This window comes from Scyliorhinus canicula, chromosome 16 (assembly GCF_902713615.1).
Source record: "Scyliorhinus canicula chromosome 16, sScyCan1.1, whole genome shotgun sequence".
NCBI classification, from domain to species: Eukaryota; Metazoa; Chordata; class Chondrichthyes; order Carcharhiniformes; family Scyliorhinidae; genus Scyliorhinus; species Scyliorhinus canicula.
In genome coordinates this window covers 83,182,549-83,200,558 of record NC_052161.1, presented here as the reverse complement: position 1 = coordinate 83,200,558, position 18,010 = coordinate 83,182,549, and the positions used below count along the sequence as shown (strand labels likewise).

The 18,010-nt window shown below is 53.8% G+C and overlaps 1 protein-coding gene across 4 annotated transcripts in view; it reads left to right on the top strand.

The window, feature by feature from the left end:
* The window catches only part of cdca3 (cell division cycle associated 3), a 32,197-nt gene that overhangs the window by 8,663 nt on the left and 5,524 nt on the right, over window positions 1-18,010 (top strand). For all 4 annotated transcript variants that reach the window (XM_038822254.1, XM_038822255.1, XM_038822256.1 and 1 more), the window contains exons 2-3: window positions 7,181-7,334; window positions 8,159-8,297. In XM_038822254.1, coding sequence (XP_038678182.1) covers window positions 7,215-7,334; window positions 8,159-8,297 — 259 coding nt within the window. In that variant the 5' untranslated portion in view covers window positions 7,181-7,214. The remainder of the gene's footprint in view (window positions 1-7,180; window positions 7,335-8,158; window positions 8,298-18,010) is intronic.

Here is an 18,010-nt window from a genome sequence, read left to right as displayed (position 1 = left end):
CCCTCTCCTCGTGTCTGCGTTCGTGGGGGGGTTCGCTCCCTATGTCTGCGTGTGGGGGTGTCCCTCTCCCTGTGTCTGTGTATAGGGGGGGTCCCTCTCCCTCTGTCTGTGTATAGGGGGTAGGGTCCCTCTCCTGTGTCTGTGTGTAGGGGGGTCCCTTCTCCCTGTGTCTGCGTGTAGGGGGGGTCCCTCTACCTGTGTCTGCATGTAGGGGGGGGGGGGGTCCCTCTCTCTCTGTCTGCGTGTAGGGGGGGTCCCTCTACCTGTGTCTGCGTGTAGCGTGGGGTCCCTCTCCCTGTGTCTGCGTGTAGCGGGGGGGTCCCTCTCCCTTGTGTCTGCGTTGGTGGGGGGGTTCGCTCCCTATGTCTGCGAGTGGGGGGGCGAACCCTCTCCCTGTGTCTGCGTGTAGGGGGGGTCCCTCTCCCTATGTCTGTGTATAGGGGGGAGGGTCCCTCTCCCTGTGTCTGTGTGTAGGGGTGTCCCTCTCCCTGTGTCTGCGTGTAGGGGGGGTCCCTCTCCCTATGTCTGTGTATAGGGGGGAGGGTCCCTCTCCCCCTGTGTGTAGGGGGGTCCCTCTCCCTGTGTCTGCATGTAGGGGGGTTCTTCTCCCTGTGTCTGCGTGTAGCGGGGGGGGTCCCTCGCCCTGTGTCTGCGTGTAGGGGGGCCCTCCTCCCTGTGTCTGCGTGTAGGGGGGTCCCTCTCCCTGTGTCTGCGTTGGTGTCGGGGATCGCTCCCTATGTCTGCGAGTGAGGGGGGAAACCCTCTCCCTGTGTCTGCGTGTAGGGGGGTCCCTCTCCCTATGTCTGTGTATAGGGGGGAGGGTCCCTCTCCCTGTGTCTCAGTGTAGGGGAGGTCCCTCTCCCTGTGTGTAAGGGGGGTCTCTCTCCCTGTGTAGGGGGGTCCCTGTCCCTGTGTGTGTGTGGAGGGGCGGGACCCTCTCCCTGTGTGTGTGTGGAGGGGCGGGACCCTCTCCCTGTGTGTGCGTGTAGAGGGGGGTCCCTCTCCCCATGTCTGCGTGTGGGGGGCGGGGATCCCTCTCCCCTTGTGGGGGTGTCCCTCTCCCCGTGTGGGACAGGGTCCCTCTCCCTGTGTCTGCGTGGGGGGGGGGGGGTCCCTCTCCCTGTGTCAGCGTGCAGCAGGGGGTCCCTCGCCCTGTGTCTGCATGTAGGGGGTCCCTCTCCCTGTGTCTGTGTGTAGGGGGGAGCGTCCCTCTCCCAGTGTCTGTGTGTAGGGGGGTCCCTCACCCTGTATCTGCGTGTAGAGGGGGTCCCTCTCCCTGTGTCTGCGTGTAGAGGGGGTCCCTCTCCCTGTGTCTGCGTGTAGGGGGTGTCCCTCTCCCTGTGTCTGTGTGTAGGGGGGTCCCTCTCCTTGTGTCTGCGTGTAAGGGTGGGTTCCTCTCCCCTTGTGGGGGTGTCCCTCTCCCTGTGTCTGCGTGGCGGGGGGTCCCTCTCCCTGTGTCTGCGTGGCGGGGGGTCCCTCTCCCTGTGTGTAAGGGGGGTCTCTCTCCCTGTGTCTGCGTGTAGGGGGTCTGTCTCCCTGTGTTTGTGTGTAGGGGGGTATAACTCTCCCTGTGTGTGCATGTAGGGGGGTCCCTCTCCCTGTGTGTGTGGGGGGGGGGGGGGGGTCCCTCTCCCTGTGTCTGCATGTAGGGGGGTCCCTCTACCTGTGTCTGCGTGTAGGGGGGGGGGGTCCGTCTACCTGTGTTTGCAAGTAAGGGGGGGTTCCCTCTCCCTGTGTCTGCGTGTAGGGGGGCTCCCTCTCCCTCTGTCTGCGTGTGGGGGGCTCCCTCTCCCCATGTCTGCGTGTGGGGGGCGGGGGGTCCCTCTCCCCTTGTGGGGGAGTCCCTCTCCCCGTGTGGCCAGGGTCCCTCTACCTGTGTCCTTGTGTAGGGGGCGGTCCCTGTCCCTGTGTAGGGGGTGGTCCCTGTGTCTGCGTGCAGCAGGGGGTCCCTCGCCCTGTGTCTGCATGTAGGGGGTCCCTCTCCCTGTGTCTGTGTGTAGGGGGGAGCGTCCCTCTCCCAGTGTCTGTGTGTAGGGGGGTCCCTCTCCCTGTATCTGCGTGTAGAGGGGGTCCCTCTCCCTGTGTCTGCGTGTAGTGGGGTCCCTCTCCCTGTGTCTGCGTGTAGGGGGGGTCCCTCTCCCTGTGCCTGAGTGTGGGGGGGGGGGTCCCTCTCCCTGTGCCTGAGTGTAGGGGGGGTCCCTCTCCCTGTGCCTGAGTGTAGGGGGGGTCCCTCTCCCTGTGCCTGAGTGTTGGGGGGGGTCCCTCTCCCTGTGTGTAGGGGGGGGTCCCTCTCCCTGTGTCTGAGTGTAGGGGGGGGGGTCCCTCTCCCTGTGTCTTAGTGTAGGGGGGGGTGCCTCTCCCTGTGTGTAAGGGGGGTCCCTCTCCCTGTGTCTGAGTGTAGGGGGGGGTCCCTCTCCCTGTGTCTGCGTGTAGGGGCGGTCCCTCTCCCTGTGTTTGTGTGCAGGGGAGTATAACTCTCCCTGTGTGTGTGTGTAGGGGGGGTCCCTCTCCCTGTGTGTGCGTGTAGGGGGGGGGTCCCTCTCCCTGTGTGTGTGTGTAGGGGGGGGTCCCTCTCCCTGTGTGTGCGTGTAGGGGCGGGTCCCTCTCCCTGTGTGTTCGTGTAGGGGGGGGGGTCCCTCTCCCTGTGTCTGCGTGTGGGGGGGGGTCCCTCTCCCTGTGTCTGCGTGTAGGGGGGGGTCCCTCTACCTGTGTCTGCATGTGGGGGGGGGGGTCCCTCTCCCTGTGTCTGCGTGTAGGGGGGGTCCCTCTACCTGTGTCTGCATGTAGGGGGGGGTCCCTCTCCCTGTGTCTGCGTGTAGGGGGGCTCCCTTTCCCTCTGTCTGCGTGTGGGAGGGCGGGGATCCCTCTCCCCTTGTGGGGGTGTCCCTCTCCCCGTGTGGGGCAGGGTCCCTCTCCCTGTGTCTGCGTGGGGGGGTGTCCCTCTCCCTGTGTCAGCGTGCAGCAGGGGGTCCCTCGCCCTGTGTCTGCATGTAGGGGGTCCCTCTCCCTGTGTCTGTGTGTAGGGGGGAGCGTCCCTCTCCCAGTGTCTGTGTGTAGGGGGGTCCCTCTCCCTGTATCTGCGTGTAGAGGGGGTCCCTCTCCCTGTGTCTGCGTGTAGAGGGGGTCCCTCTCCCTGTGTCTGCGTGTAGGGGGTGTCCCTCTCCCTGTGTCTGTGTGTAGGGGGGTCCCTCTCCTTGTGTCTGCGTGTAAGGGTGGGTTCCTCTCCCCTTGTGGGGGTGTCCCTCTCCCCGTGTGGGGCAGGGTCCCTCTCCCTGTGTCTGCGTGGCGGGGGGTCCCTCTCCCTGTGTGTAAGGGGGGTCTCTCTCCCTGTGTCTGCGTGTAGGGGGTCTGTCTCCCTGTGTTTGTGTGTAGGGGGGTATAACTCTCCCTGTGTGTGCATGTAGGGGGGTCCCTCTCCCTGTGTGCGGGGGGGGGGGGGGGGTGGGGTCCCTCTCCCTGTGTCTGCATGTAGGGGGGTCCCTCTACCTGTGTCTGCGTGTGGGGGGGGGGGTCCGTCTACCTGTGTTTGAGTGTAGGGGGGGGGTCCCTCTCCCTGTGTCTTAGTGTAGGGGGGGGGTGCCTCTCCCTGTGTGTAAGGGGGGTCCCTCTCCCTGTGTCTGAGTGTAGGGGGGGGGTCCCTCTCCCTGTGTCTGCGTGTAGGGGCGGTCCCTCTCCCTGTGTTTGTGTGCAGGGGAGTATAACTCTCCCTGTGTGTGTGTGTAGGGGGGGTCCCTCTCCCTGTGTGTGCGTGTAGGGGGGGGGTCCCTCTCCCTGTGTGTGTGTGTAGGGGGGGGTCCCTGTCCCTGTGTGTTCGTGTAGGGGCGGGTCCCTCTCCCTGTGTGTTCGTGTAGGGGGGGGTCCCTCTCCCTGTGTCTGCGTGTAGGGGGGGGGGTCCCTCTCCCTGTGTCTGCGTGTAGGGGGGGGGGTCCCTCTACCTGTGTCTGCATGTGGGGGGGGGGTCCCTCTCCCTGTGTCTGCGTGTAGGGGGGGGGGTCCCTCTACCTGTGTCTGCATGTAGGGGGGGTCCCTCTCCCTGTGTCTGCGTGTAGGGGGGCTCCCTTTCCCTCTGTCTGCGTGTGGGAGGGCGGGGATCCCTCTCCCCTTGTGGGGGTGTCCCTCTCCCCGTGTGGGGCAGGGTCCCTCTCCCTGTGTCTGCGTGGGGGGGGGTCCCTCTCCCTGTGTCAGCGTGCAGCAGGGGGTCCCTCGCCCTGTGTCTGCATGTAGGGGGTCCCTCTCCCTGTGTCTGTGTGTAGGGGGGAGCGTCCCTCTCCCAGTGTCTGTGTGTAGGGGGGTCCCTCTCCCTGTATCTGCGTGTAGAGGGGGTCCCTCTCCCTGTGTCTGCGTGTAGAGGGGGTCCCTCTCCCTGTGTCTGCGTGTAGGGGGTGTCCCTCTCCCTGTGTCTGTGTGTAGGGGGGTCCCTCTCCTTGTGTCTGCGTGTAAGGGTGGGTTCCTCTCCCCTTGTGGGGGTGTCCCTCTCCCCGTGTGGGGCAGGGGTCCCTCTCCCTGTGTCTGCGTGGCGGGGGGTCCCTCTCCCTGTGTGTAAGGGGGGTCTCTCTCCCTGTGTCTGCGTGTAGGGGGTCTGTCTCCCTGTGTTTGTGTGTAGGGGGGTATAACTCTCCCTGTGTGTGCATGTAGGGGGGTCCCTCTCCCTGTGTGTGGGGGGGGGGGGTGGGGTCCCTCTCCCTGTGTCTGCATGTAGGGGGGTCCCTCTACCTGTGTCTGCGTGTGGGGGGGGGGTTCCGTCTACCTGTGTTTGCAAGTAAGGGGGGGTTCCCTCTCCCTGTGTCTGCGTGTAGGGGGGCTCCCTCTCCCTCTGTCTGCGTGTGGGGGGCTCCCTCTCCCCATGTCTGCGTGTGGGGGGCGGGGGGTCCCTCTCCCCTTGTGGGGGAGTCCCTCTCCCCGTGTGGCCAGGGTCCCTCTACCTGTGTCCTTGTGTAGGGGGCGGTCCCTGTCCCTGTGTAGGGGGTGGTCCCTGTGTCTGCGTGGAGGGCGGGGGTCCCTCTCCCTGTGTCTGCGTGTAGTGGGGTCCCTCTCCCTTTGTCTGCGTGTAGGGGGGGTCCCTCTCCCTGTGCCTGAGTGTTGGGGGGGGTCCCTCTCCCTGTGTGTAGGGGGGGTCCCTCTCCCTGTGTCTGAGTGTAGGGGGGGGGTCCCTCTCCCTGTGTCTTAGTGTAGGGGGGGTGCCTCTCCCTGTGTGTAAGGGGGGTCCCTCTCCCTGTGTCTGAGTGTAGGGGGGGGTCCCTCTCCCTGTGTCTGCGTGTAGGGGCGGTCCCTCTCCCTGTGTTTGTGTGCAGGGGAGTATAACTCTCCCTGTGTGTGTGTGTAGGGGGGGTCCCTCTCCCTGTGTGTGCGTGTAGGGGGGGGGTCCCTCTCCCTGTGTGTGTGTGTAGGGGGGGTCCCTCTCCCTGTGTGTGCGTGTAGGGGCGGGTCCCTCTCCCTGTGTGTTCGTGTAGGGGGGGGGTCCCTCTCCCTGTGTGTGCGTGTAGGGGCGGGTCCCTCTCCCTGTGTGTTCGTGTAGGGGGGGGGTCCCTCTCCCTGTGTCTGCGTGTAGGGGGGGGGTCCCTCTCCCTGTGTCTGCGTGTAGGGGGGGGTCCCTCTACCTGTGTCTGCATGTGGGGGGGGGGGTCCCTCTCCCTGTGTCTGCGTGTAGGGGGGGTCCCTCTACCTGTGTCTGCATGTAGGGGGGGGTCCCTCTCCCTGTGTCTGCGTGTAGGGGGGCTCCCTTTCCCTCTGTCTGCGTGTGGGAGGGCGGGGGGTTCCCTTGTGGGGGTGTCCCTCTCCCCGTGTGGGGCAGTGTTCCTCTCTGTGTGGAGGGGGGGGGGGGTCCCTCCACCTGTGTCCTTGTGTAGGGGGCGGTCCCTGTCCCTGTGTAGGGGGTGGTCCCTGTCCCTGTGTAGGGGGTGGTCCCTGTGTCTGCGTGGAGGGTGAGGGTCCCTCTCCCTGTGTCTGCGTGTAGTGGGGTCCCTCTCCCTGTGTCTGCGTGTAGTGGGGTCCCTCTCCCTGTGTCTGCGTGTAGGGGGGGGTGCGCTTTCAGAGGTTCGGTGCAGAGTCAATGAGCCGAATTGCCTCCTTCTGCGCTGCAGGTGGTTCTATATCGACGGGCTGGTCAGGTGGACTGATCAGTGGCAAATTTAATTCAATCTGGATAAGTGTGAGGTGATGCACTTGGACAGGACAAATCAGGCAAGAGAATACATGATAAACGCAGGATCCTGGACGTACCGAGGATCAGAGGGATCTTGGTGTGCATGTACACCTGTCCCATAAAATAGCAAAGCAGGTGGATACAGTGGTTAAGAAGGCATTTGATATACTTGCCTTTATTAGCCGAGGCACAGAGCATGGAGGTTATGCTGGAACAGTATAAAACATCGGTTAGGCCACAGCGAGCGTATTCTGTGCAGTTCTGGAATCCACATTACAGGAGGGATGTGTTAGCACTGGAAAGCGTGCAGAGGAAATTCACCAGCATGTTGCCTGGGTTGGAGAGTTTTAGTTATGAAGAGGGATTGGATAGACTGGGGTTGTTTTCCCTGGAGCAGAGGATACTGAGGGGGGACATGATTGAGATGTGTAGAGTTTTGAGGGGCAAAGATTGAGTAGACAGGAAGAAAACGTTTCCCCTTGGTGGGGGGTTCAATAGCCAGGGGGCATAGATTTAAGAAGTATTTGGATGTGCACCTGTGATGTCAAGGCATACAAGGTCAAGTGCTGGAAAATGGGATTCAAATACTTAGGGGGTTGTTTTTGATGGGCGCAGTCGCAACCGGCCAAAAGGCCTTTTCTGTGCTGTAGACTCTGGCCTCTTTGAACAAAAGGCTACATACCAAGTTCTGGAAATAGGATTAGAATAGAAACGTGCTTAATGATCGGCATGGACGTGATGGGCCGAATGACTTTTTTTGTGCTGTGAAACTATCACACTATCGTCAATTTCCCATAACTGATAACACCTATCCCTCTGAATGACATTAATGGCCTTGCTCTTCCCGTGCAGTACAAATTGTTGTTTTGTATTCTTGTGATTCTGTCTACGTCTCACCCTGGTGTTCAAATCTGTTCATGGCCTTTCACCTACTGCCCTCTGGATATTTTTGCGTTGCCCCCCACACCCCCCTCCAACCCCCCCAATTGAGATCTTTCTGTGCCTCACGCTCAAGATGTCCCGTCCACGTTTCCCCAGGTCCGTCACTCAGGAGAGCGGTTGAGAGCTGAAGATGGGGACCACAGGAAGCACCTGTGTGGAGACCCCGGTGAGAGTCGCCTACAACAAACACCTGAGCAATGCACTGGACCCACGCTCGCCCAGCACTGGCATCTTGCGGACCCCCATCGAGGTACGTAAAACCCCACCACCCACCCTACACACTAATTCAGCCCCACTCTTGAGTCTGTTACACAGGAATAGGAGGAGGCCCATTCAGCCCCTCTCGAGCCTGTTACATAGGAACAGGAGGAGGCCCATTTAGCCCCTCTTGAGACTGTTACACAGGAACAGGAGGAGGCCCATTAAGCCTCCCTCAAGTCTGTTATATAGGAACAGGAGGAGACCCATTCAGCCCCTCTCGAGGCTGTTACACAGTAACAGGAGGAGGCCCATTTAGCCCCTCTCGAGGCTGTTACACAGGAACAGGAGGAGGCCCATTCAGCCCCTCTCGAGCCTGTTACATAGGAACAGGAGGAGGCCCATTAAGCCTGTTACACAGGAACAATGGAAGGCCCATTTAGCCCCCCTCGAGGCTGTTACACAGGAACAGGAGGAGGCCCATTAAGCCTCCCTCAAGTCTTATGTAGGAACAGGAGGAGACCCATTCAGCCCCCCTCGAGCCTGTTACACAGGAACAGGAAGAGGCTCATTCAGCCCCACTCTTGAGTCTGTTACACAGGAACAGGTGGAAGTGCATTATGCCTCTCAAGTCTGTTATATACGAACAGGAGGAAGCCCATTCAGCCCCTCTAGCATCTGTTACACAAGAACATGAGGAAGCCCATTCAGCCCCCCTCTTGAGCAAGATACACAGGACAGGAGGAGGCCTATTCAGCCTCTTTTGAGCCTGTTACACAGCAACAAAATGTCGCCATTCTGCCCCTCTCTAGACCCGCCGTTTAACCAGATTATGTTGGTGCTCTAACTCCCTCTGTGCCTCCTGTTTGATTCCAGGTTCTGTCCAGTCCGAGCGCTGGGGCGTCAGAAGCTGAATTCGAAGAGGACTTGGAGGTGGAGGACCTATCGGGCCCCATGGACCCTCGCTCGCCAACTCCTGGAGTTTCCCGCACACCCCTCAAACTCACCATGGCTGGTGGGTCCGGCAACCCTTTTGTGAAGAGGGGCAGGGCGGGGTGAGCAGTGGGGGCACGGGAATTGGTTGGGGCAGGGTGGCACGTGGCAGGTAGACCGGCTGTATGTAGCTGTCGGTTTACTCACAGTCGGTTGGGGATGGACCCTGGCTCCCCTCAGTGTTTTCTCCAAGTGGTATTCAACGTGGAGGAATAATTGGTTCATCAGCTGAGGGTGGATGGCACGTGTTAATCAGCGGGATGTTTCCTTGCCCGTGTTTGACCCAAAGCCATGAGTCTCGGGTTTAGGGTTAATGTAGAGGACTCCCAGGGCAACTCCCTCCTGACTGTATGCCACTGTGCCGCCACCTCTGCTGGATCTGACCTGCTGGTGGGTCCTACCCAATTATGGTGCTGTCAGGGACAGAGTCATACTCACTGAATCAAAGCTCACGGAGAGCATCAGGCTGTTGCTCAAATATTCTGGGACATCTCTCCCGATTTTGGCACAAGCTCACCCAGATGTTAGTCAGAAGGACTTTGCGGGCTTGACAGGGCTGGGTTTGCTGTCATTTCCAATGCCGGGTAGGGGTTGACAGGGCTGGGTTTGCTGTCGTTTCCAATGCCGGGTAGGGGTTGACAGGGCTGGGTTTGCTGTCGTTTCCAATGCCGGGTAGGGGTTGACAGGGCTGGGTTTGCTGTCGTTTCCAATGCCGGGTAGGGGTTGACAGGGCTGGGTTTGCTGTCGTTTCCAATGCCGGGTAGGGGTTGACAGGGCTGGGTTTGCAGTCATTTCCAATGCCGGGTAGGGGTTGACAGGGCTGGGTTTGCTGTCGTTTCCAATGCCGGGTAGGGGTTGACAGGGCTGGGTTTGCTGTCGTTTCCAATGCCGGGTAGGGGTTGACAGGGCTGGGTTTGCAGTCATTTCCAATGCCGGGTAGGGGTTGACAGGGCTGGGTTCTGTCATTTTCTTTATTTTTATTTTGAAATTGTAGTTGTTTAAGTTTACCTAAGGTTTAAGACATGGCAGGAGATCCCAGACCCGTGTCATGCTCCTCGTGTGCGATGTGGGAGCTCAGGGACACGTCCACTGTCCCTGGCTCTTTCACGTGCAAGAAGTGTGTTCAGTTGCAACTCCTGTCAGACCGCTTGACGGCTCTGGAGCTGCGGATGGACTCACTTTGGAGCATCTGCGATGCTGAGGAGGTCGTGGATAGCATGTTTAGCGAGTTGGTCACACCGCAGGTGAAGCTTACTGAGGGAGATAGAAAATGGGTGACCAAAAGACAGAGCAAGAGTAGGAAGGCAGTGCAGGTGTCCCCTGCGGTCATCTCCCTGCAAAACAGATATACCGCTTTGGATACTGTTGAGGGAGATGGCTCACCAGGGGAAGGCAGCAGCAGCAAGGTTCATGGCACCGTGGCTGGCTCTGCTGCACAGCAGGGCAGGAAGAAAAATGGCAGGGCTATAGTGATAGGGGACTCGATCGTAAGGGGAATAGACAGGCTGTTCTGTGGACGAATCGAGACTCCAGGATGGTATGTTGCCTCCCTGGTGCAAGGGTCAAGGATGTCTCGGAGCGGCTACAGGACATTCTGGGGGGGGGGGGGGGGGAGGTTGAACAGCCAGCTGTCGTGGTGCACAAAGGCACCAACGATATAGGTAAAAAACGGGATGAGGTCCTACAAGCGGAATTCAGGGAGTTAGGGGATAAACTAAAAAGTAGGACCTCAAATCTCAGGATTGCGACCAGTGCCACGAGCTAGTCAGAGTAGGAATGGCAGGATAGATAGGATGAATGTGTGGCTCGAGAGATGGTGCAAGAGGGAGGGATTCAAATTCCTGGGGGAGGTGGGACCAGTACAAACCAGACGGTCTACACCTGGGCAGGACTGGAACCAATGTCCTGTGTTTGCTAGAGCTGTTGGGGAGAGTTTAAACTAATGTGGCAGGGGGATGGGAACCGATGCAGGAAGTTGGAAGGTAGTAAAACAGGGACAGAAGCAAAAGGAAGTAAGGGGAAAAGTGCAAGGCAGAGAAGATATAGTCAAAAATCAAAAAGGGCGACAGTACAAGGTACAGTGACTGAGGGGAGCTCAGTGAATAGGCCCAGTAATACTAAAACTGGAGATGTTAAGATTCAAAACACAGGTAAAAAAGACCAACATAAGTGTACTTTACCTGAATGCTCGTAGTATTCGGAATAAAGTAAATGAGTTGATGGCACAAATCATCGTGAATGACTATGATTTAGTGGCCATTACTGAAACATGGTTAAAGGATGGTCACGACTGGGAGTTAAATATCCGAGGGTATCAAACTATTCGGAAGGACAGAGTGGATGGTAAGGGAGGTGGTGTTGCTCTGTTATTTAAGGATGACATCCGGGCAATAGTAAGGGATGACATCGGTGCTATGGAGGATAAGGTTGAATCCATCTGGGTGGAAATCAGGAATAGTAAGGCGAAAAAGTCACTGATAGGAGTAGTCTATCGGCCACCAAATAGTAACGTTATGGTGGGGCAGGCAATAAACAAAGAAATAACTGATGCATGTAGAAATGGTACAGCAGTTATCATGGGGGATTTTAATTTACATGTCGATTGGTTTAACCAGGTCGGTCAAGGCGGTTGAGGAGGAGTTTATAGAATGTATCCGCGATAGTTTCCTAGAACAGTATGTAATGGAACCTACGAGGGAACAAGCGGTCCTAGATCTGGTCCTGTGTAATGAGACAGGATTGATTCATGATCTCATAGTTAGGGATCCTCTCGGAAGGAGCGATCACAATATGGTGGAATTTAAAATACAGATGGAGGGTGAGAAAGTAAAATCAAATACTCGTGTTTTGTGTTTAAACAAAGGAGATTACAAGGGGATGAGAGAAGAACTAGCTAAGGTAGACTAGGAGCAAAGACTTTATGCTGAAACAGTTGAGGAACAGTGGAGAACCTTCCAAGTGATTTTTCACAGTGCTCAGCAAAGGTTTATACCAACAAAAAGGAAGGACGGTAGAAAGAGGGAAAATCGACCGTGGATATCTAAGGAAATAAGGGAGAGTATCAAATTGAAGGAAAAAGCATATAAAGTGGCAAAGATTGGTGGGAGACTAGAGGACTGGGAAATCTTTAGGGGGCAACAGAAAGCTACTAAAAAAGCTATTAAGATAGAGTATGAGAGTAAACTTGCTCAGAATATAAAAACAGACAGCAAAAGTTTTTACAAATATATAAAACAAAAAAGAGTGGCTAAGGTAAACATTGGTCCTTTAGAGGATGAGAAGGGAGTTTTAATAATGGGAGATGAGGAAATGGCTGAGGAACTGAACAGGTTTTTTGGGTCGGTCTTCACAGTGGAAGACACAAATAAAATGCCAGCGACTGATAGAAATGAGGCTATGGCAGGTGAGGACCTTGAGAGGATTGTTGTCACTAAGGAGGTAGTGATGGGCAAGCTAATGGGGCTAAAGATAGACAAGTCTCCTGGCCCTGATGGAATGCATCCCAGAGTGCTAAAAGAAATGGCTAGGGAAATTGCAGATGCACTAATGATGATTTACCAAAATTCACTAGACTCTGGGGTGGTCCCGGTGGATTGGAAATTAGCAAACGTGACACCACTGTTTAAAAAAAGGAGGTAGGCAGAGAGCAGGAAATTATAGGCCAGTGAGCTTAACTTCGGTAGTAGGGAAGATGCTGGAATCTATCATCAAGGAACAAATAGCGAGGCATCTGGATAGAAATTATCCCATTGGGCAGACGCAGCATGGGTTCACAAAGGGCAGGTCGTGCCTAACTAATTTAGTGGAATTTTTTGAGGACATTACCAGTGCAGTAGATAACGGGGAGCCAATGGATGTGGTATATATGGATTTCCAGAAAGCCTTTGACAAGGTGCCACACAAAAGGTTGCTGCATAAGATAAAGATGCATGGCATTAAGGGTAAAGTAGTAGCATGGATAGAGGATTGGTTAATTAATAGAAAGCAAAGAGTTGGGATAAATGGGTGTTTCTCTGGTTGGCAATCAGTAGCTAGTGGTGTCCCTCAGGGATCCGTGTTGGGCCCACAATTGTTCACAATTTACATAGATGATTTGGAGTTGGGGACCAAGGGCAATGTGTCCAAGTTTGCAGATGACACTAAGATGAGTGGTAAAGCGAAAAGTGCAGAGGATACTGGAAGTCTGCAGAGGGATTTGGATAGGTTAAGTGAATGGGCTAGGGTCTGGCAGATGGAATACAAGGTTGACAAATGTGAGGTTATCCATTTTGGTAGGAATACAGCAAACGGTATTATTATTTAAACGATAAAATATTAAAGCATGCCGCTGTGCAGTGAGACCTGGGTGTGCTAGTGCATGAGTCACAGAAGGTTGGTTTACAGGTGCAACAGGTGATTAAGAAGACAAATGGAATTTTGTCCTTCATTTCTAGAGGGATGGAGTTTAAGACTAGGGTGGTTATGTTGCAATTGTATAAGGTGTTAGTAAGGCTACACCTGGAGTATTGTGTTCAGTTTTGGTCTCCTTACTTGAGAAAGGACGTACTGGCACTGGAGGGTGTGCAGAGGAGATTCACTAGGTTAATCCCAGAGCTGAAGGGGTTGGATTATGAGGAGAGGTTGAATAGACTGGGACTGTACTCATTGGAATTTAGAAGAATGAGGGGGGATCTTATAGAAACATTTAAAATTATGAAGGGAATAGATAGGATAGATGCGGGCAGGTTGTTTCCACTGGCGGGTGAAAGCAGAACTAGGGGACATAGCCTCAAAATAAGGGGAAGTAGATTTAGGACTGAGTTTAGGAGGAACTTCTTCACCCAAAGGGTTGTGAATCTATGGAATTCCTTGCCCAGTGAAGCAGTTGATGCTCCTTCATTACATGTTTTTAAGGTAAACATAGATAGTTTTTTGAAGAATAAAGGGATTAAGGGTTATGGTGTTCGGGCCGGAAAGTGGAGCCGAGTCCACAAAAGATCAGCCATGATCTAATTGAATGGCGGAGCAGGCTCGAGGGGCCAGATGGCCTACTCCTGCTCCTAGTTCTTATGTAAGCAAAGGAACAATATTGGCTATTCTCCAGTCCTCCGGGACATTCCCCTCTATAACAAGTATACCGTTTTGGATACTGTTGCGGGGGACGACTTACCAGGGGTAAGCAATAGGGCGCAGGTCTCTGGCACAGAGTCTGTCCCTGTTGCTCAGAAGGGAAGGGAGAAGAGGAACAGAGCACTTGTCATTGGGGACTCCATAGTTAGAGGAACAGACAGGAGGTTCTGTGGGAACGAAAGAGACTCACGGTTGGTGTGTTGCCTCCCAGGTGCCAGGGTTCGTGATGTCTCTGATCGTGTTTTTGGGATCCTTAAGGGGGAGGGGGAGCAGCCCCAAGTCGTGGTCCACATAGGTACCAACGACATAGGTAGGAAGAGAGATGGGGATTTGAGACAGAAATTCAGGGAGTTAGGGTGGAAGCTGAGAGCTAGAACAAACAGAGTTGTTATCTCTGGGTTGTTACCCGTGCCACGTGCTAGCGAAGTGAGAAATAAGGAGAGAGAGGAGTTGAACACGTGGCTACAGGGATGGTGCAGGAGGGAGGGTTTTGGTTTCCTGGATAATTGGGGCTCATTCTGGGGTAGGTGGGACCTCTGCAAACAGGATGGTCTTCACCTGAACCAGAGGGGTACCAATATCCTGGGAGGGAGATTTGCTAGTGCTCTTCGGGGGGGTTTAAACTAATTCAGCAGGGGGATGGGAACCTAAATTGTAGTCCCAGTGTACAGGATGTTGAGAGTAGTGAGGTCAAGGATAGGGTTAAGTTCGAAAGAGGGCACCGGCAAGCAGGACGCTGGTTTGAAGTGTGTCTACTTCAACGCCAGGAGCATCCGGAATAAGGTGGGTGAGCTTGCAGCATGGGTTGGTACCTGGGATCTCGATGTTGTGGCGATTTCGGAGACATGGGTAGAGCAGGGGCAGGAATGGTTGTTGCAGGTTCCAGGATTTAGATGTTTCTGTAAGAACAGAGAAGATGGTAAAAGAGGGGGGGGTGTGGCATTGTTAATCAAGGAAAGTATTACGGCGGTAGAAAGGACGCTTGAGGACTCGTCTACTGAGGCAGTATGGGCCGAGGTTCGGAACAGTAGAGGAGAGGTCACCCTGTTGGGCGTTGTCTATAGACCTCCGAATAGTCCCAGAGATGTAGAGGAAAGGATTGCAAAGATGATTCTTGACAGGAGCGAGAGTAACAGGGTAGTTGTTATGGGGGACTTTAACTTTCCAAATATTGACTGGAAATACTATAGTTCGAGTACTATAGATGGGTCAGTTTTTGTGCAGTGTGTGCAGGAGGGTTTTCTGACACAGTATGTAGACAGGCCAACAAGGGGCGAGGCCACATTGGATTTGGTACTGGGTAATGAACCCGGCCAGGTGTTAGATTTAGATGTAGGTGAGCACTTTGGTGATAGTGATCACAACTCGGTTATGTTTACTTTAGCAATGGGCAGGGATAGGTATATACCGCAAGGCAAGAATTATAGCTGGGGGAAAGGCAATTATGATGCTATTCGGCAAGATTTAGGAGGTATAGGATGGGGAAGGAAACTGCAGGGGATGGGTACAATTGAAATGTGGAGCTTTTTCAAGGAACAGCTACTGCGTGTCCTTGATAAGTATGTACCTGTCAGGCAGGGAGGAAGTTGTCGAGCAAGGGAGCCGTGGTTTACTAAGGAAGTTGAAGCACTTGTCAAGAGGAAGAAGAAGGCTTATGTTAGGATGAGACATGAAGGCTCAGTTAGGGCACTTGAGAGTTACAAGTTAGCCAGGAAGGACCTAAAGGGAGAGTTAAGAAGAGCGAGAAGAGGACACGAAAAGTCGTTGGCGGATAGGATCAAGGAAAACCCTAAGGCTTTCTATAGGTATATCAGGAACAAAAGAATGACTCGAGTAAGATTAGGGCCAATCAAGGATAGTAGTGGAAAGTTGTGTGTGGAATCAGAGGAGATAGGGGAAGCATTAAATGGGTATTTTTCGTCAGTGTTTACACTGGAGAAAGACAATGTTGTCGAGGAGAACACTCAGGTTCAGTCGACCAGGCTAGATGGAATTGAGGTTCAAAAGGAGGAGGTGTTAGCAATTTTAGAAAATGTCAAAATAGATAAGTCCCCTGGGCCAGATGGGATTTATCCTAGGATTCTCTGGGAAGCCAGGGAGGAGATTGCAGAGCCTTTGTCCTTGATCTTTATGTCGTCTTTGTCGACAGGAATAGTGCCGGAAGACTGGAGGATAGCAAATGTTGTCCCCTTGTTCAAGAAGGGGAGTAGAGACAACCCTGGTAATTATAGACCTGTGAGCCTTACTTCGGTTGTGGGTAAAATGTTGGAAAAGGTTATAAGAGATAGGGTTTATAATCATCTTGAAAAGAACAAGTTGATTAGCGATACTCAACACGGTTTTGTGAAGGGTAGGTCATGTCTCACAAACCTTATTGAGTTTTTTGAGAAGGTGACCAAACAGGTGGATCAGGGTAAAGCTGTTGATGTGGTGTATATGGATTTAAGTAAGGCGTTTGATAAGGTTCCCCACGGTAGGCTATTGCAGAAAATAAGGAAGTATGGAATTGAAGGTGATTTAGCGGTTTGGATCAGTAATTGGCTAGCTGAAAGAAGACAGAGGGTGGTGGTTGATGGCAAATGTTCATCCTGGAGTTCAGTTACTAGTGGTGTACCGCAAGGATCTGTTTTGGGGCCACTGCTGTTTGTCATTTTTATAAATGACCTGGAAGAGGGTGTAGAAGGATGGGTTAGTAAATTTGCAGATGACACGAAGGTCGGTGGAGTTGTGGATAGTGCTGAAGGATGTTATAGGATACAGAGGGACATAGATAAGCTGCAGAGCTGGGCTGAGAGGTGGCAGATGGAGTTTAATGCGGAAAAGTGTGAGGTGGTTCACTTTGGAAGGAGTAACAGGAATGCAGAGTACTGGGCTAATGGCAAGATTCTTGGTAGTGTAGATGAACAGAGAGATCTCGGCATCCAGGTACATAAATCCCTGAAAGTTGCCACCCAGGTTAATAGGGCTGTTAAGAAGGCATATGATGTGCTAGCCTTTATAAGCAGGGGGATTGAGTTTCGGAACCACAAGGTCATGCTGCAGCTGTACATAACTCTGGTGCGGCCACACCTGGAGTACTGCGTGCAGTTCTGGTCACCACATTATAGGAAGGATGTGGAAGCTTTGGAAAGGGTTCAGAGGAGATTTACTAGGATGTTGCCTGGTATGGAGGGAAGGTCTTACGAGGAAAGGCTCAGGGAATTGAGGTTGTTTTCGTTAGAGAGGAGAAGGCTGAGAGGTGACTTAATAGAGACATATAAGATAGTCAGAGGGTTAGATAGGGTGGACAGTGAGAGTCTTTTTCCTCGGATGGTGATGACCAACACGAGGGGACATAGCTTTAAATTGAGGGGTGAGAGATATAGGACAGATGTCAGAGGCAGTTTCTTTACTCAGAGAGTAGTAGGGGTGTGGAACGCCCTGCCTGCAATAGTAGTAGACTCGCCAACTTTAAGGGCATTTAAGTGGTCACTGGATAGACATATGGATGAAAATGGAATAGTGTAGGTCAGATAGGCTTCAGATGGTTTCACAGGTCGGCGCAACATCGAGGGCCGAAGGGCCCGTACTGCGCTGTAGTGTTCTATGTTTCTATCACCTGAAGACAGTGAGGATCCAAAGATTTCTGCCAAGACCTCGGCAATTTCCTCTCTTGCCTCCTTCAGTATTCTGGGGTAGATCCCATCAGGCCCTGAGGACTTATCTACCGTAATATTTTTCAAGACTCCCAACACCTCACCCATCCTTCTGCGCCCTCCTCTAGGTCATTTATAAAAATGGCAAACCGCAACGGCCCCAGAACAGAGCCTTGTGGTACGCCACTCGTAACTGAACTCCATTCTGAACATTTCCCATCAAGTACCACTCTCTGTCTTCTTTCAACTAGCCAATTTCTGATCCACATCTCTAAATCACCCTCAATCCCCAGCCTCCGTATTTTCTGCAATAGCCGACCGCGGGGAACCTTATCAAACGCTTTACTGAAATCCATATACACCACATCAACTGCTCTACCCTCGTCTACCTGTTCAGTCACCTTCTCAAAGAACTCGATAAGGTTTGTGAGGCATGACCTACCCTTCACAAAACCATGCTGACTATCCCTAATCATATTATTCCTATCTAGATGATTATAAATCGTATCTTTTATAATCCTCTCCAAGACTTTACCCACCACAGACGTTAGGCTCACCAGCCTATAGTTACCGGGGTTATCTCTACTCCCCTTCTTGAACAAAGGGACCACATTTGCTATCCTCCAGTCCTCTGCCACTATTCCTGTAGCCAATGATGACCTAAAAATCAAAGCCAAAGGCTCAGCAATCTCTTCCCTGGCTTCCCAGAGAATCCTAGGATAAATTCCATCAGGCCCCGGGGACTTATCTATTTTCACCTTGTCCAGAATTGCCAACACTTCTTCCCTACGCACCTCAATGCCATCTATTCCAATAGCCTGGGTCTCAGCATTCTCCTCCACAATATTATCTTTTTCTTGAGTGAATACTGACGAAAAGTATTCATTTAGTATCTCGCTTATCTCCTCAGCCTCCACACACAACTTCCCACCACTGTCCTTGACTGGCCCTACTCTTACCCTAGTCATTCTTTTATTCCTGACATACCTAT